Source organism: Boleophthalmus pectinirostris, unplaced genomic scaffold (genome assembly GCF_026225935.1).
Source record: "Boleophthalmus pectinirostris isolate CB_2022bp ecotype Guang Dong unplaced genomic scaffold, ASM2622593v1 HiC_scaffold_2, whole genome shotgun sequence".
NCBI classification, from domain to species: domain Eukaryota; kingdom Metazoa; phylum Chordata; class Actinopteri; order Gobiiformes; family Gobiidae; genus Boleophthalmus; species Boleophthalmus pectinirostris.
The window spans coordinates 39,330,388-39,358,039 of record NW_026571152.1 but is presented as its reverse complement, the minus strand read 5'-3'; the positions used below and the strand labels follow the sequence as shown (position 1 = coordinate 39,358,039).

General features: G+C 39.0%; 1 protein-coding gene across 2 annotated transcripts in view; it reads right to left on the bottom strand.

Annotated features, from left to right (window-relative positions):
* The window catches only part of scaper (S-phase cyclin A-associated protein in the ER), a 46,521-nt gene that overhangs the window by 14,187 nt on the left and 4,682 nt on the right, over window positions 1-27,652 (bottom strand). For both annotated transcript variants that reach the window (XM_055155594.1, XM_055155595.1), the window contains exons 8-23: window positions 26,293-26,543; window positions 24,241-24,519; window positions 23,451-23,618; window positions 23,294-23,360; window positions 21,047-21,164; window positions 20,768-20,879; window positions 19,926-20,066; window positions 18,629-18,784; window positions 18,026-18,168; window positions 16,742-16,823; window positions 16,495-16,647; window positions 14,936-15,043; window positions 14,185-14,321; window positions 11,271-11,336; window positions 9,619-9,745; window positions 5,786-5,901 (exon numbers count right to left, since the gene is read on the bottom strand). In XM_055155594.1, coding sequence (XP_055011569.1) covers window positions 5,786-5,901; window positions 9,619-9,745; window positions 11,271-11,336; window positions 14,185-14,321; window positions 14,936-15,043; window positions 16,495-16,647; window positions 16,742-16,823; window positions 18,026-18,168; window positions 18,629-18,784; window positions 19,926-20,066; window positions 20,768-20,879; window positions 21,047-21,164; window positions 23,294-23,360; window positions 23,451-23,618; window positions 24,241-24,519; window positions 26,293-26,543 — 2,224 coding nt within the window. The remainder of the gene's footprint in view (window positions 1-5,785; window positions 5,902-9,618; window positions 9,746-11,270; window positions 11,337-14,184; window positions 14,322-14,935; window positions 15,044-16,494; window positions 16,648-16,741; window positions 16,824-18,025; window positions 18,169-18,628; window positions 18,785-19,925; window positions 20,067-20,767; window positions 20,880-21,046; window positions 21,165-23,293; window positions 23,361-23,450; window positions 23,619-24,240; window positions 24,520-26,292; window positions 26,544-27,652) is intronic.

The following is a 27,652-nucleotide window of genomic DNA, read 5'->3' as shown; positions in this document are numbered from 1 at the left end:
CATATCCACTCATTACAATAACTGAACTGGACTTTGTATGCAAAAGGACATTTAAACACACATCTGACTGGTTGCCTCCCTGTCCTTGATGTCCCAGTTCTTTTGGTTCTTTTGTTGTGATTTGTTGATATGCCCCTTTGCTGCTGCACTGATAATATTACTAATATTGTATTCTAAGGTTTACATAGTGGGTGTAACGTAGGGGTGTAACGATATCCAAGTCTCACGATACGATATGGTCACGGTATGAACCTCCCGGTATGATATTTATTATGATATTGTGGGAAAGCTAAAAAAAATTGCACTTTTTTTCATGGTTTGAGTGTTTCCTGCAACTTATACTCCGATGCGACTTGTATATTAAAATTTTCAGACTGACAGCAGCGAGAGGCTCTAGGCTTGTGTGTCGGTATCAAGTACTACTATTACTTCTGTACCACTGTCACTTCGCACTCTACTGCACATGTCTCCTGCAGAAAAAGCCACTGTCTTGCTGCAAATAGTGAAATATTCAGCCGAAAACGGTAATCAAGCAACAGAAAGAAAGTTTGGAGTGAGGGAGAAACTTGTGAGGAACTTGTGGAAAGTGAGGATGGAGAACACAACTTCACGGCAACCAGGAGGGTGCACCATGAAACTTTCCTGGAAGTCACTGGATGAATTGACAAAGCCTGAACTTCAATGACAATCGAAACCATCCTGTCGGGATTCAGAAAGGCCGAAATAATTCAAACTAGAACTGATGTAGAGTCTGACGACAGCGACACAGAAGAGGAAGCGGCGCTCTGTTTATCTGATGGATCTGTGGTTTATCTCTGGAGGTCACGCAGAAGTGACACAGAGGATGAAGAATTCAGTGGATTTAGTGATTTGGAGTGAGATCACGAGTTTGGAAAACTTATGTTATGTTGTTTATGCTATAGTTATCTGAAGAACAGTTAATATGTTACGTTGTTCTCTATTGTGTTATTATTACTATAACTTGCCTTTCAAGATGAAATGTTGGTTCCTGGTCTCTGATTTTACAAAATACATTTCCCCAAAAAGTGCGACTTACATGTTTTTTTTCTTCTTCATTGCACATTTTTTGGCTGGTGCAACTTATAGTCCAGAAAATATGGTAGTTCCTTAGGTCTTCTTTTAGCTATTACCGCACCATAACTCTTAATTTAAGCAAAGAGACTTGTAATTCGATATATTGTGATGGTCCACGATATTATCGTGCCAACTTTGACGATACAATATTGTTACATCCCTAGAGTAAAGTTTACGTGGTGGGAGTCATAGGGTGGGTGCTCTAAACTATTATGCACTTTTAAAATACTACTGTATGCAGTCTGTATGATGCTCTAACGTAATTTCGTTGTTATTTATATGACAATGACAACAAAGGAATTGAATTGGACTTATACAAACAGGAATAACCTGAACCAATATTTGGAAGTCGATATCAGACTGGTGTACTAGTTGTTGCCTACTTACAAAGGATAAAGTGATTTAAAGTTAAATTTAAATAAATTTTTTTGGTTGTGAGTGTTCATTGGTCTGTCTTTGTCCCTATCAGGCCCAGCTTCTTAATCCTGCCCACTCCTGACAGTTTTCCCATATCCCACCTGTAGGGGGCGCTCTGCTGGGGGCTGATTTCTGAATGAGGTTTGCAGGAGCTTGGTTCACTACAGTTCACAGATCTGAGTCCAGTGCGTGTCAGGCTCATGGCTTCTGTTTGTCAGTGGTACTGTTTATTATACAGAGTTTCTGAGTGAGGGGCCCGAGGGAGTCTGGGGAGGAGAGACCACATGTGAGGGCAGCTGAGGTGGCATCTGTTCCTGATACCTCCTTATGGGGCAAGAGCGAGGGGTAAACTAGACTAGAGCAAATCTCCAGCTGTCGATAGGTAACCAAAAGAAGAGAGATGACGTTCCACTTTAGTCATTTAATGAATTTAAAGTGACAATATTACACTATTTTATGATCTATATTATGTTTCCTCATCAAAAACAGACCTGTAGTTGTGTTTTGTTTAATTCAGACATATTTAAACGCACAAACCCTGCAGATTTAGACTGACGGAAAACACTCTGATCCACCTTGTGATGTCACGTGGTAATAAAGGAAGTGCTCCACAATGTTTTTAAACGCCACACACACATAAATGAGTTTCCTTCCTCCGCTACAAAACTGTAGCGCTGTAACAAAATAATTTAGTAAAATATACCAAAAAATATAAATACAGATACAGCAGCGTATGATATTGATATAGTATCAGGATATTAATCAATACAATATATCGATATTTTGATACCTTTGCCCACTACTAATTGATATTTCAATATTTTTGCACACTCCTGTTTTTTTTTTTAACCAGATGACAAATTGAATTTCTCCTTTGCCACTAATAATAAAGGATTACTCACTCATACATGCGTGAATGAAACAAAACACAATTGTGGGTATGTTTTTGAGGAGGTAACGACATTCTAACATGGCTAAGAGCTCACAAGAGTCAATTTTGTAAAATATAGGACCTTTAAATATACTAGTATTATATATCGTGATCATATTGTAACATAGCAGGTTTTTCTTTTCCCCTAATTTCCTGACACCTGATCGAGGCGGTGAGGGGGAGGAGCTCATTGTGTCGAATGATTTTGTAAAGTGCTCTCTGGTCTCATGTTGCACAAAAGGTTTGAAGAGACGGGTACATGCCAACAGTGATTTTCCTGATCCTGTGTTAATCATGTGTCATTACATTACACAGGTTTACCTGAATAGGGTCTTATGCTAACCACAATTGACTCCCGCCGGCGTACACCACAACCTAATCTTTTTTAAACTAATTTATCACTGTCAGAAGCTATTGAGGCAACCAGAATGACACTGCGCCATTGTGTTTTCTTGCTGTATTATCTTTCTATTGCCTACAGTAAATTCAGGGGCCATTTCCTGAGTTAAATGAGACCAAAATCAGTGGGTGGAGGAGGCATTAACCGCCTCCTCATCCTCACAGCTCCTGGGATCTCTGCATGTGTGGGCAGTGGTCACCCAACCCTGATAAAATGAACTGGTTTAATAATTCAGAAAGGGATCTTACTGTAGCAGATACACTAACAGTAAAAGGTCTGGACACACCCTCTCATTCAGAGTTTTTTTTTCTTAGTTTTTTTGTTGTTGTTGCTGTTTTCTACATTTTATATACATACAGAAGACATGAAATATATAATGCAAGATATATGGGATTAGGCAGCAAAGAAAAATGTTAAATAAAGGCTACCATGCACTACATGAGAATTTGCCCGATTTCGGCTGTGATTTGTTTTCCCTGAGAAGCGTGACCTGACTTTGTGTGTCTGTTTGCTTTGAAAATCATGTATCTGAAGTATTTCACCACATTTCACAAATAATAATAACACAGTTTTGACTTGTATCTAAACTATAAGTGCAGTGCTCTGATACTTTGAACATAAAGAGTCTCAAATCAAGTCGTTTTACTGTAGACAGGAAACAGCTGACGCGATCACTTTACAGCTTTATATCCTGTGGTCTGCAGTCAGATCCCGCTGCAGTGTTTGCGATCGGAGATTTTAAGTCTCATAAGATTCTCTTTGTGTCTGTGGTGTGCGCTTTTTGTCACACGTTTAAAAATCGTTTAAGACCGTGTGTGGCAGCCTTAAGTATACAAACTTTTTTTTTTTTATATATATATATTTTCCATTCAAATAACAAATGGACATGGCTAACTTGTTAGAGACCACATTCTAAATAGAAAGTGAGCACGGGCACGCTTCTGGCCCCATCGACCCGGCTCCAATTGCTCCTCATGTTGGTGTTAAAATGTTCGTATTATCCACAGACCGTATATATGAGTGGACATAACTAACGCTGTAGCCGCTGCGTGCCAAACAGGAATTTTGCCAGGAGGCTCTTCTGGCTCCTTCTGACTCTGACGCCAATTGACTTACATTAGAATCTTGTTGCTCCTCTCTCTGTAACTGCTGCAGTGAGTCTCGTCATTTTGGTCTTAAAATATTTGTATTAACTCGCTTTTGCTATTTTGTTCATCAAAAAAAATTCCTATTCATAACACAAATCCTGGCTCCAGATTCGCTCCTGTAACCGTTGAGCGGCGCTGAACGCTGCGGGTAAAGTCACACTCGCTTAGTCCACTTCTTTTATACACTCTATGGTATTAACCTGCTCTACATGATCCTGGTGTTTTTATTTCACTACTTTGTCTGTAAATCTATTCCCAATATCCAACTCCGCTCGAAATATTCACCTTGTAACTGTGAACCTCAATGAGCTTCATTTGACTGAAGCCGAACAGTATGGGTGACGCCACAGTCTCTTAGTACACTTCTTTATACATTCTATGTTTCAAATGCTCGAAGTATCCACCCTTTGCTTTATTAACAGCGCTGCAAACCCCTTTTTCTCAATGATTTTCTTGATGAAGTCTCCTGAAATGGTTTTCTGGTGTCAGGGTCAAGAAAAAATGCCAAAAGTGACAATCTGTGATGGATGACTTTTTAATTTTTTCTTAATCAAAGTTTTTATTTATTTTGAGTTCATTTTTGTTTGGATTTCACATGTGTCCATTTATAATTTTGATGCCTTCAGTGAGAATCTATAATGGAAATAATCAGAGAAATACATGAAAAAATGTGTCCAAACTTTTGACTGGTCGGGTATACAAACCTAAGTACTCAGATAATACTAGTAAAATGGACAATTTGTGTTTTGTACAGTTGTAAGTTGGAGTTTTACATTTCTAACCCCCTCCTGTGTGTTCTTGGCTGGAGTCACAGTCCCTGCAGCTTAAACAGGCTAAATGTGTGTGAGGAGGAAACAGAACCTGAGCCAAAATAAAAGGCAGATCTGTGTCCCTGTGCAGTCAGACAATCCCTTCATTCAGAGATCGTCAAGTGACATTTCATTTGATTCTGCCATTGATCTCCGCAATACCCCGAAAGAGTGTGAGACGTGTGGTCCGGCTGTGTGGCAGAGGAAGGGCAGCGAGAGGAAGGAAATCTGACACGCCAACGCTGGACAAATGGGAGAAAACATCCTGAAATCCAACCGAAAGAGCCACTCCGATACACGAGACACTCCAGTCAGGTGACAAGCCTGGACCTACAACCACAAGCTGTATGAAGAAGTGGACTAAGGGACTGTGACATCACCTAAAGGATCAATAGGATCAGTCAAATGAAGCTCATCGAGGCTGCAGTTACTGATACTTTGTAGTGCCATCACGCTGTGGGTGTTCTAAATGTAACTCTATTGACGTCAACTCCTATTGGGCACCACAGATTTCTAATGCAGAAGTTATTGGACTTGTTTGTTTTATTAACAAATTTTACATAAATATTGAGATTTCAAATGTCCAAATTACAACAATGTTCCGTGGGTGAGATTATAACTATTAATGGGCGGCAGTAGCTCAGTTGGCACAGCATTTGTCCACTGATCCGAAGGTTGGCAGTTCGAATCCTGCTCTTGACATAAACATCATTGGTTGAACAGTCAGATCCACTGACTTACAGATTGGCGGTGCGATTCCAGCTCCCTCAGAAGAATGCTGTTGTTGTGTCCTTGAGCAAAACGCTTAACCCACCTCACCCCCAGTGTCTGCGTACACTGGTGTGTGAGTGCGTGTGTGAATGAGTGAGTAGTTCCTAGCGCTTTGAGCCTTGAAGGTGGAAAATCGCTATATAAAAATATGACCATTTACCATTTATATAGCAGACACAAGCACAATAGGTCTTCTATAATATCGTTTACTCACTTGACAGGGATTCGGGTGGCTGTGTTGGGGGTGGACGCTGCAGTGATGACCTGTAAGATCTGCTCCAGAGCCAGAAGACCCCCGCCCACCTGGAACGCCACTTGGTCTGCATTGTTCTGTGGAGAAAACACAGTAAGTTAGTACCTTTTGGCCTTACTACCTTGTCAAAGCCTGATCCCGACAGATCTCAGAAGCTCAGCAGGACCGGGCCTGTTTAGTACTTGGATGGGAGACACTGGGAAAATCAGGTGCCACAGGGGGGAGCCAGGTGCAAAAACTGTCGTTGTGTCCTTAGCAAGACACTTCACCCACATTGCCTAGTATGAAAGTGGTGTGTGTGTGTGTGTGTGTGTGTGAGTGATGGTGGTGGTCGAAGGGGCCGATGGCACAAATTGGCAGCTGTGCTTCCATCAGTCTACCCCAGGACAGCTGTGGCTACAATAGTAGTTTACCACCACTGCGTGTGAAGTGAATGAATAATGCTCTTTAAAGCATCTTTGAGTGTCCAGAAAAGCGGTTTATTAAACTGATGCAGCACCGTCATCATCATCATCATCCTTCTATTAAAACAATACTTTACAACATACAGTACGCTCAAGAAATATTAGCAGAGCTGGTGGTTATGAGAAAAGAATGCTAGAAAAAAAATCTTCTGACACGTTCTTTATTTTGTAACTATTTACTAATAATACAAATGGAAAAATAGGAAATAAAAAGTGAGCTTTAAGTCATGTTATAATGTTGATACCTCCTCAAAAACAGACCTGGAGTTGTTTTGTTTCATGTTTGAGTAACACTTTATTATTAGTCTGTCCACATCTCCAAAGCTCAAAATGCTCTGTTCCACCTTGTGATGTCATGAAACAGTAGTTAAATTAACAGCTCCTTTTACCTTTAGTTCAGTAGAGATTGACAATCCCATGTCTAAAATCATTCAAATTATTCAAGTGAAGGTGTATGCAGTTTAAAATAACACTGCCGAGCACTTCCTGTATTACCACTTACTGACATCACAAGGAGTGTTTTTTGATCGAGAAAAGAACTCATCTTAAATACGCAGGGTTTGTGTGTTAAAAATGTGAATGAAACACGACTTCAGGAGTGTTTGTGATAAGGAAACAACATTATAAAGATCAGAAAATAGTGTAATATGACCCTTTAAATTAATTTATTGAATCGTACTGTGAAGGGGACACCATGTTTTACAAAACCTATTGGTAATTTTCCACTTGATCAGCTTTAATCCCCTCTTGTCAGTACCATGTAGCTAAACTAGAATAAGAACCCTTTTCAGAACCTTTTCATAGCATCTTATCAGAGGGTATTAAAATAAGCAGCCAGGCCTGCCCGGTCCTGACAGTCTCCAGCGCACTTCTGCTCCGATGACAGATCCTCCTCTTGTGATGAGTGAACAATACAAGCCATCCTGTGTCTAGGTGGTCTATAGAAATCTACAGACAGACAACTTAAACACTCCCGACAAAGCCGGAATAATGCGCCCTCAAGAACACTGCCAAAACACAGGACGGGGATCATCTAAAGAGATTTTCTAAACGCCTTAACAGAAGCTCGCTTAGTCTGCGCTTAAAAGGTCAAATATTACGCAAAATTGACTCTTCTGAGCTTTAAACCGCGTTAGAATGTTGTTACTTCATCGAAAACAGACCTGGAGTTGTGTTTTGTTTCATTCACACATGTTTAAATACTGTGTGCAGGATTTGTGTGTTAGTTATTCTCTCAAAAATGTTAAAAAATGTTCCAACTTTTGAGGTCACGTGGCAATACAGGAAGTGCTTCACTGTGTTTTTAAACTTTATACACCTTCACTAGAATAATTTGGATGATTTGCTGGACTAAAAGGTAAAAGGTAGGTGGGTAGGTAACGTTAAAACTACCACTACATGACATCACAAAGTGCGACAGAGCATTTTGAGATTTGTAGATGTAGACAGACTAATAAAGAGAGTTACTCAAACCTGTGCGAATGAAACAAAACACGACTCTGGGTCTGTTTCTGCTCAGGTAACAACAGTATAACATGACTTAAAGCTCCTGGTTTAGTCCTGGTTTTAGTCCTGGTTTTAGTCCTGGTTTTAGTCCTGGTTTTAGTCCTGGTTTTAGTCCTGGTTTTAGTCCTGGTTTTAGTCCTGGTTTTAGTCCTGGTTTTAGTCCTGGTTTTAGTCCTGGTTTAGTCACGATTTTAGTCCTGGTTTAGACCTGGTTTAGACCTGGTTTAGACCTGGTTTAGACCTGGTTTAGACCTGGTTTAGACCTGGTTTAAGTGCTCATTTTAGCCCTGGTTTTTAGCCCTGGTTTTAGCCCTGGTTTTTAGCCCTGGGTTTAGCCCTGGGTTTAGCCCTGGGTTTAGTCCCGGTTTTAGTCCTGGTTTAGTCCTTTAGTCCTGGTTTAGGCCTGGTTTTAGTCCTGACTTTATTGCTCAAATTTTACTCTAAAATTGGGACTAAAGGACCTTTTAACTAGACTTTTGTAATATTCTTTATTATAGAAGCCTGTAATTTCTTCTTAAAAATGTTTGTCAGGAGAATCAAATTTGGGGGCACAACATTGTCTATTTAATACAGACGGACTGGAAATCTAATTCAACGTTTTGTACTGAGGAAGTCAAACAGGCCCCGCACGGAGAACAGCGTCTGCTCCCTCCACGTGCTCAATCAAAACACACTCGGTCTGCTCCTCGTTAACCAATTAGCAAAGGCCAGTGGTTAGAGTAAGAGATAGTCTGCTCTGCACCCGACCACAGCGTTTGAAAGAAGCCTTTTAATCTAATATTACAATATCATAGTTTCTGAAATATAACGGGTTACACACATAGACTATATATAAATAAATAGACACCGCTAACCCACTTGGCGTTGCATTTCAGTTGACTTTAAAATGAAAAAATCTCACCCCTTTCTGTAACTGCTGCTGTGAGTCTCGTTATTTTGGTTTTAAAATGTTCGTATTAACCCTCTCTACAGGATCCTGGTGTTTTTATTTCACTATTTGTTCAGTAAAATAAATTCCAATTCTAATATGAAACTCAACTTCAAATTCCCTCTTATAACCGCGAGCCTCGATGAGCTTCATTTGACTGGAGCCGAACGTTAAGGCTGACGTCACACTCCCTTAGAATCCGTGTATCATTTGTTCATTCGTTTTTCAATATAGAACCAAAAATAAAAATAAAAACACAGTTTTCTTCATTATTTGTCTCCAAAACCAAAATGAAAAAAATTATAATTTTTAGAATTTGTTTTTTCAGTTTTCGATTTTGTGTTTAAATGAAGAAAAAAAGGATAAAGGCCGTTTCCCGTTTTCGTGACTTAAACTGCGATGCTGGACTGAACCAGGACTGAACCAGGAACGGGACCAGGACTGAGACCAGGACTGAGACCAGGACTGAGACTGGGACCAAACCAGAACTGAGACCGGGACTGAGAAAGGGACCAGACCAGAACTGAGACTGGGACTGAGACCGGGACTGAGACCAGGACTGAAAACGGTTTAGTCCTGGTTTAGTCTTGTTTTAGTCCTGGTTCAGTCCGTATGTTGCACAAAATTCCAACATCGCAGTTTAAGTCACGGAAACAAGAAACAGTCGTTATCCGAAAACTCAAAAAAAAATATATATATATCGTTATCCGTTTTTTTTTGTTTTCTTATTTTTGGTTTTATATTGAAAAATGAATGAAACATATAGTCTACTTCTTTATACAGTCTATGGTTACATTATTGTGAAAAACATAAGTCAAACATGAATTACTGAAAAAAAAAAAAGCTCTTTTGGTACAGCTGAATAGCAGTTAAAATCTTAAAAATTATTGTCGTACCTTTTTCTCTAAAATGCGTGAGATTTCTCCCAGAGTTCGGTCTAGAGCGGACACTCGGCTGCTGCTCCACTGACCGCTGTCCTGACCATGCAGCTGCTTCAGGAGGTCTCGGACCAAACGCTGCAATCTGAAAACAGAAAACACAAACAGGTTTATCACAACACGAGCCTCCAAAAAATATACAGTGAAAAAAAAAACACAGGCGGCTGTTCGTACGACTCCAGTCCCATAATTAAAGGTCCTATATTACAACAAATTGTCTCTTATGGGCTTTAAATCATGTTATAATGCTGTTACTTCATCAAAAACAGACCTGGAGTTGTGTTTTGTTTCACTCACACATGTTGCCTGTCTACATATCCAAACTCAAAATGCTCTCAGGGTTTCCACTCTTTTTCACTGACCAAATTTTTCTTTTCCAGGACTTTTTCATGACCTAAAGTGAATTTTCCATGACTTTCCACTCACCTTATGGTTTGGTTTTATAGTTTTTTAACATTCAAAATCCTGTCAGTGCATTTATTGTCGTCTCTTTTAAAGGTTGTATAGAGGATTTTTTTTAGGGAAGAGAAATACAGCGACAGTCCTTGTGCGCATTCAGAATTACTGTTGAAGTGACCTGCCTAGAAGTAATTCAGCGACCGACGCGTCAGTTTTTAGACCCTTCGTCTGCTTCGGTCACGCCATCGCTGGACGAGATCTCCAAGAATCACCTCAGTTTGGCTTTGCTCCTTTTCCTCTTCTCTTCTTCTTTCAGCGACCTCAAAAACAGACTTTGTTTTGCGGCGAACCGGTTGTGGATTCTCGTCCGCCGTTGCGACAAACTTTGTGCGAAATGCGAGGAAGCGACAGTTTGAAAAAGCCTCTAAGAACTGCTGCGTAAACCACGTGATCCCCGCACTCCGACGAGTCAGTTATACTAGGGAGTTTGATTGACAACCTAACAGCCAATAGAAAATGAGGGAGCCTTGTTTTCTATTGGCTGATGTTTATCTGGCCTCAACACGTCCAAAGTTGATAGATTTTCGTTCTTTTTTTTTTTGGTCATCATAATTACAAAGCTGCTGCGTCTCTGTAATGGTATTTTAATCTTTCACTGACAGTTTGAAACAAAAAAAAAATCCTCCATACAACCTTTAAACAAAAAGCACAGACATTCGGAAATAATCATAATATCCTAATGAGAATTTAACAGAATGCTGTAGTTGCGTGAAAGAGATACTGAAATTCCAAGACTTTTCAAGGCCTGTAAAATGACATTTTCAATTTCCATGACTTTTCCAGGATTTCCATGACCCTGGGAACCCTGTGCTCATGAAACTGTAGTTCCTTTTATGTTTGGTTCTGTAGAAATTGGCGATTCCCGGTCTGAAATCATCCGAATGACCCAAGTGAAGGTGTATGGAGTTTAAAAACACAGTGGAACACTTCCTGTATTACCACATGACATCACAAGGTGGAACTGAATTTTTTTTCCATCTGAGAGAAGAAGTTTGTGTGGTAAACAAGTGTGAATTAAGCAAAACACAACTCCAGGTCTGTTTGCAATGAGGAAACAACATTATAACATATATCAGAAAATAGCGTAATATGGGCATTTAAATTTATACTTTATTTTTTACTACAAAATACCCAAAAAACGCTGCACTTACTTGGCCTTGTATGGCGAATCGGGGACCTGTGCCTTCGCCTCCTGTGACGTCTCATATTCCTTGGCCCTGCAGAAAACAGTCGGTACAAACGCATGTAAAATAAGTCCAGTTTAGTCTATTTATTTGGGCTGTCTGTCAAACGTTCCCCCGGTAACCTGGCTCCAAATAATCACCTCCCGATCAGTGAAAACATGTTTTTTCTTCCATCTTGTCGTACCACATATAGACTGACCCAAACCCTCCGTCTGCAAGAGGATCACATTCTTGATTCTTCCCAATGTTAAATAAACACTTAAGAGGGTGGTATGCCCGAGCGTCACCTTGGTCTGGGTCACACGACATTCCCAGACACGATAAAAAACTATTGATCACGGCGGATTCCTGTTAGCCATTCCACACCGATGAAATCACTGTTCCTGGAAAAGCGCAGGTGAAGAATTCTAATCTAATACTTTTAATCAGGAGCCCAACGATGGGAGATGCCTTTGTGGTTCGTCTGGAGGGCAGCGGAGAGTAGAATTATATATCCTCGTATGATACTGACTCGGAATGTAACGATATGTAAATCACACGGTATGATACAATTACGATATTCATTTCACGATACGATATTATTGCGATATTGTGAAAACACTAACAGGATTGAAGAAATGCTTTGTTTTCCTTTTTAAAAGCCTTGACTTGAGGATATATTGGTGTCATAGTCCAAAGAATTAAGACAGAAAAGTTCTTAACAGTTATTTCTTCATATTTGCGGAATTAAAATGAAACAACTGATCACAGTCTATGATGTTTCCTCAATTTTTTTTAGCTCTTGCTGCAATAAAACAATGCATTAGGGCTGGGTATCATTAAGAAGCTGGCAATACCTCGATACACAGGCCACAAAACGATACAGATCTCGATACAGTGCACTTTTGATTCAGTACGATATATTTCAAATCATTTCAACACGGCTGAATAAAAAAATAAAGGCTAAATCATGGCTGTGATACTAAAAGTCTTTGTTAAACCACTTCTTGTGCAAAGTTCATATGAAAAAAGCCCAGGTTAATCATCAAAACAGTGAATATGTCAGATGTGTCTCATAAAAGAGTTTCCTTCCTCTAAACAAGCAACAAAACTGTAGCTGTAACAAAATAATTTTGTAAAATATACCAAAAAATACTTTCTGTGATATATTGATACAGTATCGATATCGTAGGCTGCTGTATCATCACATTAAACTATATGATATATTGATATTTCGATATTTTTGCCCCTGCAATGCAATTAAGCAAATAAGTTTCGAATATACTGTGATTATTGTTACATCCCCAATACTGACAGAATGAGACATAAAATGTAGCTTTGTAGACTGGGTGTTGAGTCAGTGATTTTCCACAAACACTACCAGTTAAAAGTTTGGACACGCCATCTCAATGATTATTATTTTTCTTGTGTATGTTTACTATTTTTTACATTTTAGATACACATGGACGACATCAGCAACATGATGCAAGATTAGGGTGACCGGATTTTCAAAATAAAAAACTCGGACACCCCGGTTTGGGGTGATTGGTAATAATAAAATTGTGAAACGAGAGCAGAAGTAAGGAAAATTGTTCTGCGCTCAGAAGGTGATGTGTCAGTATAGTCACATTTTCTCTGTGTTTTGGTCATTTTTAAGCTGCTTTTCTGTATTTTACTGAACCTAATGACAATTTTTGCCTCTTTACTGTTGGCAGGGATCAAATTAGTTATAAATAAGGACACCTGGGACATTTCTTGTATAAAACTGGGACAAATCATTGGTTTTGGATAAATCTGCTGGGACAGGGGACACAGGGCTCCAAACTGGGACTGTCCCTGGTAAGTAGGGACGTCTGGTCACCTTATGCAAGATATGTCTGGAATGATGTAACAAAGAAAAAAACTAAATATTTTTATATTTTCAATTCAAATCCTCAGAGTAGCCACCCTTTGTTTTGTAGACAGCGCTGCAAACCCTTGATCTTCTCCCACTGAGCTTCTTGATTCAGTTTCCTCAAACGGTTTTTACTTCACAGTTGTAACATGACATCTAAACACGGGGTTCAACGCAAATGGTCTTTTTTTTTTTTTTTTTACCCTAACCCTCTAAAACAAGTAAAACAAGTGCACACTGACTTCCTGCTAAACGTGCCACTCGATATTGCCACACTTGTACTTGTACTTGTCTATCGGAAATGCTCTTAATGTACTTTTTAATATTGCTTTTATGTTATTATTATTATTATTTTTTCAGATCATTTTTAATCACTGGACCTCAGGGAACAAATTTCATTCTATCATGTGTTTCTCTCGCGTGGTTGAGTCACAAATAAAGACCCTTGAACCTTGAAGTTTTGAGTAATTTTAGTTTATATTAAGTTTACTATATTCCATATGTGTTCATTCTGTGTTTTGATGCTTTTAGTGAGAATCTACAATGCAAGTAAACATGGAAATAATGAAGGAAACTGAATTAAACAGTGTGTCCAAACTTTTGACTAGTAGTGTATGATATAAGGTTTAAGGCTGTGTATTAAAAATGTGTTTATGGAGGAGGGTCTGTCACCATCTGCTGGTAACAACAGGAAGTGATCAGCAACACGGTTATTAGAAATGTGACCCTACAAGATAAATGGTACTATATTATGTGGAAATTGACTCTTGTGAGCGTTAAGCCATGTTACAAAGCTGCTGTCTTCTCAGAAACAGACCTGGAGTTGTGTTTTGTTTCATTCACACGTTATTATCAGTCTTAGTAGTCTGATGCCATCACCTTTTTTTGTATGAATGAAACAAAACACAACTCCAGGTCTGTTTGTGATGAGGAAACATAACATGGATCAAAAACAGAGTACAGAGTAGGCCCTTTAATCTGTGATAGAAGAGCAGATCAAACTCAAACCTGGAGTTCATTCGAGCGCGCAGTTTCTTGGCCTTCTTTCGTGCTTTCTGCCGCTCCTCTGCGTCCTTCGTGTTCTCGGAGGACACAGAGCTGTCCGTCACTATGTCCACAATGTACTTTTTTAATGATAGGTGCTCCTAAAACAAGAGAAATTATAATCACTACTGGCTTTTTCCCAAAATATTCCAAATAAAATGAATAGAAACATCTTCCAAATAAAGATATAAAGTCATATTTCTGTACTTTTTCACATTTTACCAGACATTTTCAAGCACATTCCCAAAACATTGTTAAAATATCATTACAGATAATGCAAAAAAATACAAATAATATATTTTTTTGGCATTATGTCAATTGATGATATGCAGTGACATCAAGCTGGGGGTGTTCTAAATGTCTCTGGAATATTCAGCAGTGCACACAGTAGCAGAAACACGATTAAAAAGTTATAAGATAGTCCGAAATAGGACCATGAACATTTTTTCTTGAGTTTTCAGAGTTTGATTTTCAACAAAAATAGTGTGAGAGCTTATGATTGTAATTTTGTGTGAGAGACTTGTTAAATAGCACACATCAGCTCACCTATTGTAGTTCCAACTAAGTCAGCTCTTTCTAGTTAGACTTAGACTAGACTTAGTCTTACAATAAAGATTAAAGTCTAATAGAGCTTCAGACATTAGAGAGCCTACAGTTAGTATCACACCCCCAGAGATTGTTTACGACAGCTGGAAAGTATCAGCTGTGTACGCACCACTTCCTCGTCCGACAGCTCTCGGCCCTGGATGCTGCTGCTGTCCCTCACGGCCTGTTGGTGCTGCTTTCCTTTGGTGTGGCTGAACAGGTGCACCTCTGATGTGATCTACAAACACAAGTAAACATGAAGAGAATACAGCGGTGAGTCTATGTTAAACTAGCTGAAAGAGCTTTGTAGATATGGAATAGAAAAATAGATGAAGGGTAAAAGCAACAGTAAATTAGTCCAATAAAATCAAAAAGAAGTCAAGAAAGAAAGAAGATACATTAGATAAATTAGATAGATAGATCAGGGTATCCTCAGGTTTGACTACCCCAAATTTAAGACTTTTTAAAGATCTTTTTAAGACCACATAAATGAAAATTAAGACCAACAGCCCATCCATTATGCGGGCGAAAAATACCAGATCCAATTCTAATAATGACCAACCAATTACTATATCTAGAATCTAAGAGCCGCTGTGGATTAAACCTACACTTCTCCATGATCCATCCAACGTCTTCCTCCACTGCACTGATTGTTTACTCATTGCCGCCGGCACCACAAACCAAAGTACTGTTTGCGCATACTCCAAATTAGACGTTCATTCATGTCACATGATTTCACGTTGTTGTTTTTTTTCCCCCTCCCTCTATTTAACGTTGCACTGCAGCCTGGTTGAGTATACAAAAAAATAGGCTAATGAAACTTAAAACCTTTGTAAAAAAAAAAAAAAAAAAGACTTGGACAACATAATTTAAGACTTTTTAAGGCCTTAATTTAGAAAAATGAAATTTAAGACCTTTTTAAGACTTTCAAGATACTGTAGATACTTTATTGATCCCGAAGGAAATTCAAAGATAAGGAAAAATGGTCAATGCAAAGAAAATATTAGGGGTGGACTATATGCCAGAAAAAATATCACAATTTTCTTAGAGCCAGATCATGATTTAGATTTTACCATTTCATATAAATTTAATATAAATAAAAAAGATTCTATCAACTGGACAAAAGTTTTTAGAGTGAAGACATAAAACTAATACATCAATCTGTTTATAGTTCACAGTTTACAATTTCTGTTTCTTAACTCGGGCTATTGAAATACATGAAGTGTGCTGTGCCTGAGTCATATTTACATAATCCGCCTAATGGGTGCTTTCATACCTATTAGCCTAACCTATATACAGGCTATCACTGTTGTTTTCCTTGTTTTGATTTTGACCAGAGGTGTGAAGATATAAATAGTAGATAGACGGAAACTTTTGTCCAGTTGACAGAATCAAAATTTTCTTTTTCTATGGACCCTTCCGGGACAAGTGAAAGATTACAAAGATATAAACTGAATATCTTTATTTTGCCTTGAAGAGGTAACTAAAGTGAAGTAATTTGCCTATTCTGAAAGTTCACACTTCATTACAATTGGTTAAATCTACCCGTCACTCATTCAGAGCATTGTCTTTGTTTACCAAAGTAGCAGATTGTAAAAGGAATGAGATCATGATAAAATTTTTATTCAAGTTCGTTGGGCTGAAAGATAACGCTTATTTGATGTGTAATCTTAAATGTGTGTATCTCACCAGCACAGAGCAGAGGGAGCAGTGCTTTTTGCGTTCGTAGGGTGTGAGTTTGGGAGCGTAGTCTGTGTTTGCGTGACGCCCGCTGCTCAGCTCTGCAGCTTTCTCTTTCCTCTGCTCGATCTGCTCCATGTGCCTCCTGCTGCTCTCATCGTGCTACAAAAAAAAAAAAAAAAAAAAAAAAAAAGGTCACGAGGCTAATTCATAGTTTAGAGTCAAATATAACAGGTGGTTAAAAAAAAAAGAACACCTTCATCTGAATCTTCTTCTGCAGCTCCTCCATGGCCTCCTGTTGTGCTGCACTCAGAGCTGCCAGACGCTCCTCACGATCCCTTCACAAATTTCACAAAAAAAGTCTTTTATAATATCTCAGATCAGAAAAAATAACCAGATATAACCAAATATAACCAAATAAACAACTATCACTTCCAACTTATAGCAGTTCAATGGAGCTTAACAAAGGTGTAGAAATACATCTCCCATCAAAAAAAAAAAAGTTTGCAATCTTTCTCAGGCACAGTGACTATTGACCACAATCTGTTTCTGAAACTCTGACCGCAAAGTAATAAAAGCAGCTCTTGTTGAACTCCATTATTAGTTACGACTCAGTTCAGTGCTTTCGATTGCTTTTTTTTGAAAAGGTTCAGTTTGTGGCTCATGCGTCACCCAGAATCAATGAATATATAATGTTACGTTAAAAATGTGTGATTTTTTTTAAATGTATCCCGAAAAGAGGGGTATCCAACCTTTTTACTCCAGTGAACTGTTTTAACAAAATGAAAATTGCAGAGGTATTACTGTTGGCGGTCACAAGAAATCAAGTTTATATAAGATTGATGGGTAGCTTCAAATGGAGTTCACTTAGATGCCGATAAAATTTAAGCTTTGGCATTTATTTACGCACATAACAGGCATCTAAAGTAATAGTTATAATGGTAAATACGTATGTGATGAATACATTTCTTTTATATTCAGCGTAAAAAGTTCTTAAATCCTTTGGGGAGTTTCTTGAAAGAGGTTGGAAAAGTAACAGCTAAACTCCTGATCTGAAGCATTTGACCAATAATATTTGTACCGTATTTTCCGCACTATTAGGCGCTCTGGATTATGAGGTGCACTGTCATTAAATGGTCTATTTTCAAACTTTTTTCACAAATAAATTGCACCGGACTTTAAACGACCGCTGGATTGTCGGCGTGTTCGCAGTGACTCAGTTGTTCAGTTGTGTCTAGAAGTGGCACATTGCACTCGCTTTTTCGGTTCGTTCCTCTATTCCGTTCCTCGTCGGTGTGGAGCGATGAGTGTGGCTGTGGGTGTTTTTCACTGTGCGGTCGCTGTCTGCTCCGTGTGTGTTTGCGGTTTTGTAGTTTACTGAAGTCGTGCTGGGACACCCGAGTGGATTCGTGTATAGGGCGCTCTGGATTGTGGCGCGCAGTCATTTTTTGATGGGGTTGGAGGCTTAAGAGCGCGCCCTATAGCCCAGAAAATACGGTAATAATTTCAGAAAACATTGATTGTTGTTAGAGATTCAGACCTGGCTCTCTCTCTGGCTGCGTCCTCTCTGGCTCTCTCCTTCTCCTGACGCTGTAGTTCGATCCGTGCTTCCTGCTCCTTCCTCTTCGTGAGCAGCTCCTCCATCCTGGCCTGACGCTCCGCCTCCAGGACGCGCTTTCTCTCCTAAAAACAAACAAGCGTGAGACACATTTCTATTGAATCAAATTATTAGGGTGACAGCACCTCAGCGTTTGTCCACCGATCTGATGGTTGGTCATTGAAATCCTGCTCTCGACACAAATATCATTGGGAGAGCGGTCAGACCCACCAGCCCACAGGTTGGCAGTGAAATTCCACCTCCCTGGGCAAAACACTTAAACCCTCTCTTGTCTGTGTGTGTGAATGTGTGAGTGGTTCTTTGATGTAAAGCCTTGAAGGTGGAAAAGTGCTGATGACCATTTACCATTTTATTACTGTATTACTGTAACATTTTTGCTACCGTTTTATTTATATTTCTGCTCTTTGTTATTATAATATATTGTGAAGTGTGAGCTACTGTGTCCGTATAATTTCTCTTGTGGATCAAAAAACTTTGTCTAAGTTTAAGCCAAAGCACAGATCATGAGTTTATGATGAGGTTCACCTGTACAGCCTCGTCTCGGGCCTGTTTCTCCTCCTGTCTCCTCTGTCGTTCATCTTGGAGCTCGTTCAGACGCTGCTCGTACTCGTTCAGTTTGGCCAGAGCGTCATGTCTCTTGTTTTGGGCTTCCAGGGTGTTGATGAAGGCGATTTCATTCACCTGTAAAGACCGCACACATGTGGGTTAATTCAGGTAGTAGAGGTACAGTGATCCAGCTTTTTCATTTCTGATACTGATTCCGATAATAAAGCTGAAAGTATCTGTCTATACCTGCTATTAAATGATACCAGTGCAGAGACAGAAAACCGCATTTATTTTCTTTAAGCTAACATAAAATAAGACAAAACTAATCCTAATGTGTTACGTAGCTGTCATTTATCTCAACAGAACAACTTTGTTTAAATAATACTTCAAACATTATGAGATTTCTGGGCTGTACATTACATAGTACATAGTCTCATCACATCAATTTAGACTGAACATATATTTGGAAGCTGGTATCCAATCCAGCAAGTTAGATATGTGATTCAAATATCAGATGAGTGGATTCCTATAAAGTACGTCATTTTCAGTGTTAATAGAGACTACTGTGGATCTTCATAGCCTAAAGCCGACATGTCAAACTCAGGCTCAGGGTCCAAATTTGGCCCGTGATATAATTATATTTGGCCCGCGAGATCATATAAAATATGTATTAGAGCTGACCCGCCGGCTACAGATAAGACTATAGAGACATTATTTATTAAAAATGTTATTATTTTATATTCTGCTTGTTCTGGATTCAATGTTTAAGCAAAACTATTATTAAACATTTATTTTAATAAGAAAAGGTTTAACGTTACTTATCTCTAAAAAAGAGAAAACATGCAGGTGTTGTTAAAATGTTTCAATAAATATTTAATTTGGCCCTCTACTTTGTCCCAGTTTTTAATTTTGGCCTCTGTGAATTTGAGTTTGACACCCCTGACATCACCAAATCACTCTGTTAACCATTGTATTAAACTATACTGGGCAAAAGGGACTGCTGAAAGATTAAATATAGACAGTTGATTAAATACAGGCAATAATAAGTGAGACATTTATACTGCAATTATATTCTGAGATTAAATAATTAAAATGAAAATGATGTCTGCCACCACAGTTGCCCCAGAATCTATGAGAAACGCTGCAGTGCTGTAAACCTTCTTGTAAAAATATCTAAAGCCTGACGTGCAACAGGATTGTCACAAATAAAACTATGTAGATGACAAATAAAAGACTACAGATATTTCAGCAACACGTCGTACTGTGGATCCTGTACCTTGGCTTCTTCTTCTTGTGCCTTTTTCACAATCGCCTGCAGCTGCACCTCCCTCTTCAGTTCGGCGTGGAGCAGTTTTTCCTCCATCATTTTTCGACGTTGCTCCAGCAGCTCCTCTTTCCATTTCCTCACGTCTTTCTCCTGATAAAGTAATGATAAATTAAAGCATTAAAGAGGTTGTCTGTAGGGTAAAATGTCAAAAATGCATATAGAAAATCAGACAACCAAAACTTAAGGTACTCTGTTTAAAAATCATCCATCTAAAATACAGAACTAAATAATTCTGTATATTTTGTTTGATATATTTGATGTCTTCTGGACCTACAGTATATGAACATGAATGAAAATGAGGATGTGTCCAAACCTTTATCACATTTATTGCAGTCACCTGTTCGTATTACACTGCTCTCTTACAGGCTTGTATTAAAACAGGGCTGTGGGTGAGTTTGTAGTAAATTAAAATCACAAAGAATTTGAAGAAAATAATCAAAATTTGCATTATGTCAGTCCAAAAATATAGACAGAGTTTATTGGCCATTGACTGTTCTGAACTGTAAACAATTGATGTCAGTATTGGGAAAAAAACGAAAAACAATACTGACGATTCTCAGATTTAAAAAATATACAACAAACTACTTTTCTATGAATTTTATGAAGGGTTCTTGGAGCGGAGGGCACTGTATATTTCATTGTACCATTCTCTGCTCTCTCACGGCTGCCTGGGCCCAGCTGTCCACAGAGTGATGGCGTCTGAATATTTAGTGATTCTATCAGGGCCCGTGCTGACAGACGCCCTCGTGGGAGCCATGTTGGACTGAGCTTGCCTGGGACATTGGACCTACCCTCTCCAAGAGCTTCTGCAGTTTAAGAGTCTTTTCCTCTCTCAGTTTGTCCCTCAGCTGTTGGGCCTTCAGCTGTTTCTCCTCATGTTTCTTCTTAGACTCTGCGAGGGTTCTGCCAAAATATAGAAACAAATGATTTTTCTCAGTCAGTGACCCCATCAACAGGGAACAGACCTGGACTGAGGTTGTTTGGGACTTCTGGGTGGTACTACAGAAAACACCAGGTCAGATGACACGCAGGGTGTTATATCTTCGTTGGTATATGGGAGTTCTCTGTACCTCTTACGTGACGGTGAGGACAGTTTTTCGTGCATGTGGATTCCGTGTCCCGGAGGTCGAGCTGGTTCCTCCTCCACCATATCGCCCCAGGAAGTGCTCTGACGCCATGTTTCCCGAGCTGCAGATACAATGAACATTTTAAAAAGTAAAAGTTATGTATTTTATTCAAAACTATTTAACATAACCATTAGTGCTGCTGCTGTCAGTAGCAAATGTCATACATTTAAGTTCATGTTTTATAATATTACATTATATTCATATTGATATATAGTAAAATATTTAAAAAGCAATATAGAGCAAAATAAGTTAATTTTTCTGTAAGTTCATGTAAATAAATTTTATTTTATTTTGGTTGATTTGCTCCACTTCCAATTACATATAATTTCAAGGGGAAGTTTTTATGGGTGCACTGCCTTAATTGAGAGACACACGAGGAGCTGACCTCTGAGCCAAAAAGACATTTTTTGTTTTAAGTTAAAAGTTTCACAAGGACAAGACTTTATTCCCTTTGAGTGGATGTGGCCAATGAGGTACATTTTGTGTTATTTTATTGTGTAATTACTTTTCTGACTGTGTTTGGTATCCAAGGGTTAATTTTTTTAAGTTTTGTTTTTTTCCTTTCTATAGTTCTGTGTCGGCATTAAGGTTCATTTACATGTGAAGACATGTGAAAGACTCCAGTCCGAATAAATGCTTGTTAAAACCAAAGAATGATTTTGAGCCTTGTTTAAACAATTAGGGATGGTATCGGAAAATATCAATACTTGTTACCTATATTCTATACCATTTTAATCTTGCTATGCCTCGTTCTCTGTGTAACCTTTCGCAGCAAGATGGATTCTCGTGATATTTGTGAGTTTAAAGACTCACGAGAATTTATATTTGTGACCACTGTACAGCTAATTGTGTGTCCGGACTGGTCACATTGCAGCATTGAGGTTTGTACTGAAGCCAAAGGTGAAGCGCCCAAACGAACCAAAGCAAACAAGCACACACGTATTTCAGACTATTTTAGCGTCTATTTAGTTTGTGAAAAACTTGCCAAAAAGTGTGCAATTGTGAACAGGAACAGGGTCTGTGCTTTCCTCTCATCTGTATTTAACTAAAGTTTGATTTTTCGGCTTGTTCTGCTCGTGACGCTTCAACTAATCACATTAAAATAGTCATCTTGTTACTTTGGGTTTCCAATCTCTTTCAGTGAGAGCAGTCCCCGATTGATAATGTGTAGAGCTCAGTTAAGAGTGACACACAGATCAGTCTGGTGTGAGCCTGGTTATTCTCTGTGTGCCCTCTTTAAACAAGTTATTTTCTATTCCAGTAAAATACATTTTGTTATTATTGTGAAAGTGAAAAATGTGTTTGTAATCGTTAGTTTAACTTAAGATAAATTTGTGGGCCACACTATTAGTTGGGAGAAATATATAGAACTTATGCTCAGGCTCGGGTCAGACTCAAACACACTGGCGAGTTATCTGTTACCTGTCGACAGTAACAGTCTCAGAGCGAGTGGTTTTAAGTGTTCAAAAGATCAGAGCACCACACTTCTATTTTAGATACAAGTCAAAAATGTGTTATTATTATTTGTGAAATGAGGTGCAATACTTCGGATACATGATTTTTAAAGCATAAAGATTGGCGATATACATAAGAAGTAGAGTCACTGTCGCTAATCTGCAGCTTCAACTTGATCCGTGCTCTGTGTGGATGTAAACAGACAAATGTGAGGAACTACTCTCACCTTTTTACTTTCAAAGAACGCCTTAAATTGGATTAACAGCGCTGTTTTGTGGACTGGATGTCATTATTTGTGGAGGACAAATTCAATAGATAATATGTATAAGATGCTGCACTTTAAATTTACCACAAAGTCTTCACATTATTTTCGCTGTATCCCAAGTTTGTATTTTGCATCTTTTTTTCCATTAGAGGCCACACAAACAATATCCTACGTGTGTCATTAGGCTGATGAAAAAAGTGTGATTTTAATTGTGTCAGGTTCGGTCAGGATCAGACACAAATATCTTAATGCCCATCAGGTTCGGGTCAGATTCGATCACTGCTCTGTCGGACACAGGCTGGGCTCAGAGAGAAAAATTTGGCCCAACCCGCACTCTATACACTATGGATTTTAAAAGTTATATTTCGGTGTCAGTAAATACCGATTATTGGCCACAGCATCAGGCTAAATATCGTATTGACTCAAAAATTCCACACTGGCCCATCTCTAATAACTATATAATTTCTTACCGTCATAATCTGCCAACATTTCACTCCAGTCAATATTCGCTCCACCGCCCCCACTGCCTATGCTCATCTGCAATACAAAAATTTTATTCCTAGTATTGTTATTATTACTTTTTAGGTTGAAAATACAAAGTCACTCAACAAAGATGAGAGCTCTCACAGAAAAGTCATTTTCGTTGTCTGTTTCCAGCTCACTGTTCTCAGCCTGGATCTCTCTGGTCAGCTGCTCCTCCTCCGCGATGGCGCTGGCAATGGCCTCTTCGTTTGCTTTTTCTAAACGGTCGGCTAATTCCTCTTTCTTTGCCAAAACTTCTGCCATGGACTGAGGCTGGAACACAGCACACTGAGGTAAGTAACGTTAGACCCAAGTAACCAGCAGCATGTGGGGAATACTTTTTGTATTTGTCCAAAACTTCAAATCACACTTCAGTCACTTATAAACGGTGCACACTTTAACGTCAAAACACACGTGATGCTTTCAGGATCATGCACGTTCACTGTGAGAATGGAGAGATGGTGGAAGGAGGACTTTTGTTGAGTTTATTCAATTTAATTACATGTTTTATTTTAGAATTTTATTGCTATTTGGACAGAGCCCTCTACTTCGAATCAATACTAATAATAATAATGTTTGTTTCAGACTAATTCAGACAGGAGATTTCAAGACAATTCTTTAGAGATTGGCCTCCAAGTGAGTGACCATAACATTAAAAACAACACTTTAATGAAAAATACAAGGGTCCATGTATTGTATTTCTATTATTCTATTATTATTAACACGTTATATATCGGTGTAAGCTAAAATCTTTCCCCTTTCTGAGCTCTATTTTCCAGAGAACACAGCGATTCCAGCACCTCTCAGAGCTATGAACTTTTGCTTTCTTAAGACTAACTTTGTTTAGGCAGTATAAACACCCCTGGGTACAGCTCCTCCATCTCTCAGCACTCACAGTAGAAAGCTCTGTGGGGTCCAGTGCACTCTCCAGTTTCACCGCTGCTGTGGAAGTCTGGGTCTTTCCTGGAGCAGACGAGGCCCATATCGTCCCACTGCCCCCCGGGGTCAGCGGTCTGTCCTCAGGGGCTGGTGGGGGTAGGTCTGAGGGAGGGGCGGGATCGGGGGTGGGTTCGGGGACGGGGTCGGGGGCGGGTGCAGGGTCAGGGGGTGGTGCTTCCTCCGGGGGAACAGAGCAGAGATGCTGCCCTGTGTCGTGTACACCCTCTGCTGGAGACTGCACCGATAATTACACACAAAAAGATGCAAACTCAATTATCACATGCGGTTTCAAAACAGTTCAGGAGCAATGACAAAGAAAACAAAACCATTACATGCGGCACACGAATGAGAACACGCACATGCAGAAATAATGTGGTTTTATACTCTCAGGCTAAAGGAAGAAATTACAATATTGACTAATCATTCTTCCTCTTCTTCTTCCGCTATTTAAGTAGGGACGTAAAAATAACATCAGCAGTTCAAACCGCTGCCTGCACTCTACAGCATAAGACCACAAGGCTCAAGAGCGCAAATATGATCTACTGTAAATGTGTAAATTCAACAATAATCGATCCTTTGCAGTGACATTACGCTGGGGGTGTTCTACATGCATCTCTATTGGCAAAAAGTTCAGCAGTTACAACAAAAAATTTTATTTAAACAGCACATTTTCAGAAGCCTGTGGTCAATACAAGTGTTCATGATCGTGTTTAGGAGTTTGATTTTGAACAAAAAGGCATGAGTGACTAACTAAAAAAACTTTTGGCTGAAGCAAACTATCTTGTGACTCAAATTAAAACAGAAAACACACATCAAAGTTCTTGTAGAGGTGTAAATGCAAGGAACAGTAAAACAAAAGTGAAAACATGCATCGCACACGTATATGGCTATTGTTTTTTTAATTTTTAAATAACGTTTCAGCAAAAAAGCCTTTGTCAGAAAAAAAAAAAAAAAAAAGATCTGACGAAGGCTATTTAAATATTAAAAAAAGCTTTTGGACATCGGTCATCTGAGTGTGCTATGGATTTTTTCACTTTTAACCATCTTGTGACTGTCATTTTATGTGTGAGAAACTTGTTGAAGCCACAAATTGTCTCAGCTGTTTTAGTTCCAACCAAATCAGCAACAAAACAAAACTCAGATTAAGTCTAACTTGAGTAACAGAGCTTCTAACAGAGTATAGCTTCCAGTTAGCTTCACACCCCCAGGGAATGTTGAACAGAACTGTGGGAGCTATTTGCTTATTTTGTTGATTCAAAAATTAGTTTATTATTTTTTGTTTATTAATTTGTTTACTCATTTAGTTGTGTTAATTTGCATATTATAATTTTGATATGTTAATATTATGTTTGTTCATTTTAGTCTAAATTGGTATTATTTACATTAGCACCTTTTTTGTTTTTGATTTAATTTGGGTCACCTAAGGGACAAAGGAGGTTGGGACACATAAACCAGAGTGCACATGGATGGGCCTATGGTTTTTTACCAGTCAAAAGAAGAGGGCAGCAAGAGTAGACCTTTAATATCTATCCTTGTTGTTTGCCTAAAACTGGAAATAAATCTTGGAAACTCAGCTCTGGTCATGGATATTGATTTGTTTTTTGTCACTGCGTAAACCACAAACCCGTGGTGCCCAAAAGTGATTATTTGAGTTATGTTTAGTTCTGAGTTTGCTCACTGCTGCTTTTCTTTGACAAACAGTCACTATAAGGACCATGAACAATTGAATTAATCACAGGCTCCATTTTGTTCTTCTTCTTGAGTTTTCAGACTTAAAACTTGTTTGTCTGTGTTTGCTAATGTTTGCATGGTAACTGATGTACATTTTAGAGTAGAGGTACATGTAGAACACCCCCAGCTTGATGTCAGTGTAAAATATCAATAGGCCTGATATTGCGTAATAAGAACAACAATAATGCCATAGATATTACATCCCTACTTCCATGCTGGTAATGAATGATGACAGACAAAATCTCAGAGAACAGCCTCCAGAGTGCACCTCCAGTACCTCCAGAGCATCACCGCTCTTTGGGGCCTCCTCCTTCTGCAGATCTTGCTCCGGTGGTTTGGGGTCTGGGCTCTGGCGCTGGGGGAGGGCCGGTTCCTGTGGTTGCGGGTGGGTCGGTTTAGCCCTGGTCTGGTCGGCTTTGGGAGGGGCATGAGCCACGACCGGACTGACTTTGGCGATCATCGTGGCAGAGCGAGGCTTCGCTGGTCGTCCACGGTGCACTGTCTCCCACCCCTCTGCGTCCTTTTTGGCTGAAAATTATAAGCAGAGAGTGTCACCAATTTTATTTCATCAAGACAGATCACAATTATAAGATGTTTAAAAGTTCTATATTACACAAATTGACTCCTGTGAGCTTTAAGACATGTTATAATGTTGTTACTAGGGATGGGCATGATTAATCGATTAATTGATCATTGATTACGTTAATTTTAATCGACAAACCGAATGTAGGTTGCTGTGCGTAGCGTGACCAAACAGGAGTCCGTACATGTAGCTCTCTGAACTCAGAAGGAGCGAGCCAACACAAACATTCGGTCAGTCTGCAACGTACCGAAGCACAAATGCGTATTTAACGATGATTTGTACAAGAAATTCCACCCTTGCCGTTGCGTTCGGGACAAGTGTGAGTCCATGTGCACAGTGTACAAAGCAGCACATATGTTTCGGTGTCCAGTGGGAAAAAGCTTTGCCAGGTGAGAGTCGCGCAATGTCGATGACGAGTCCCCACCTCCCTCCCCCCGTACGGTGTCCTTTTGACAAGCGCAAATATGGTCACACTAACCTGTATTCCACTGAGTCATGTCTTTTAATCTGACAGAAATTGATCGCATCAGCGCACAAGAGCTGTAGTTTTATCTTTGTTGAGTTTATGCAAATTAGCCATGTAGTTTTAAGGTTCGTTTCTGTGAGAGTTGCGCAAAACTGCATTAAACATATTATAATCTCAAACGGGCTGATGTGGCTCTAGAGTCGTTACGGTTTAAATGTCGTAAAGTTGAATTTATTTATGCAGATTAGTAGTGCAGATAGTAATAATAATGATGATCATTTTAATATAAAAACGTTAATGATTAATCGATAATCGATCGTTAATTCTTCCGACGATCGATTAAGAAAATTTCATCGAATGCCCATCCCTAGTTTTTACCTCATCAAAAACAGGCCTGAAGCTGTGTTTTGTTTCATTCACGCATGTTTGAGTAACACTTTATTATTAATCTGTTTACATATCCATATCAAAATGCTCTGGTCCACCTTGTGATGTAATGAAGCGGTAGTTTTCAAGTTTACAGTTACATTTTATCTTTAGTTCAGCAGAAATTGGCAATTCCAGGGCTGAAATGATCCAAATGATTCT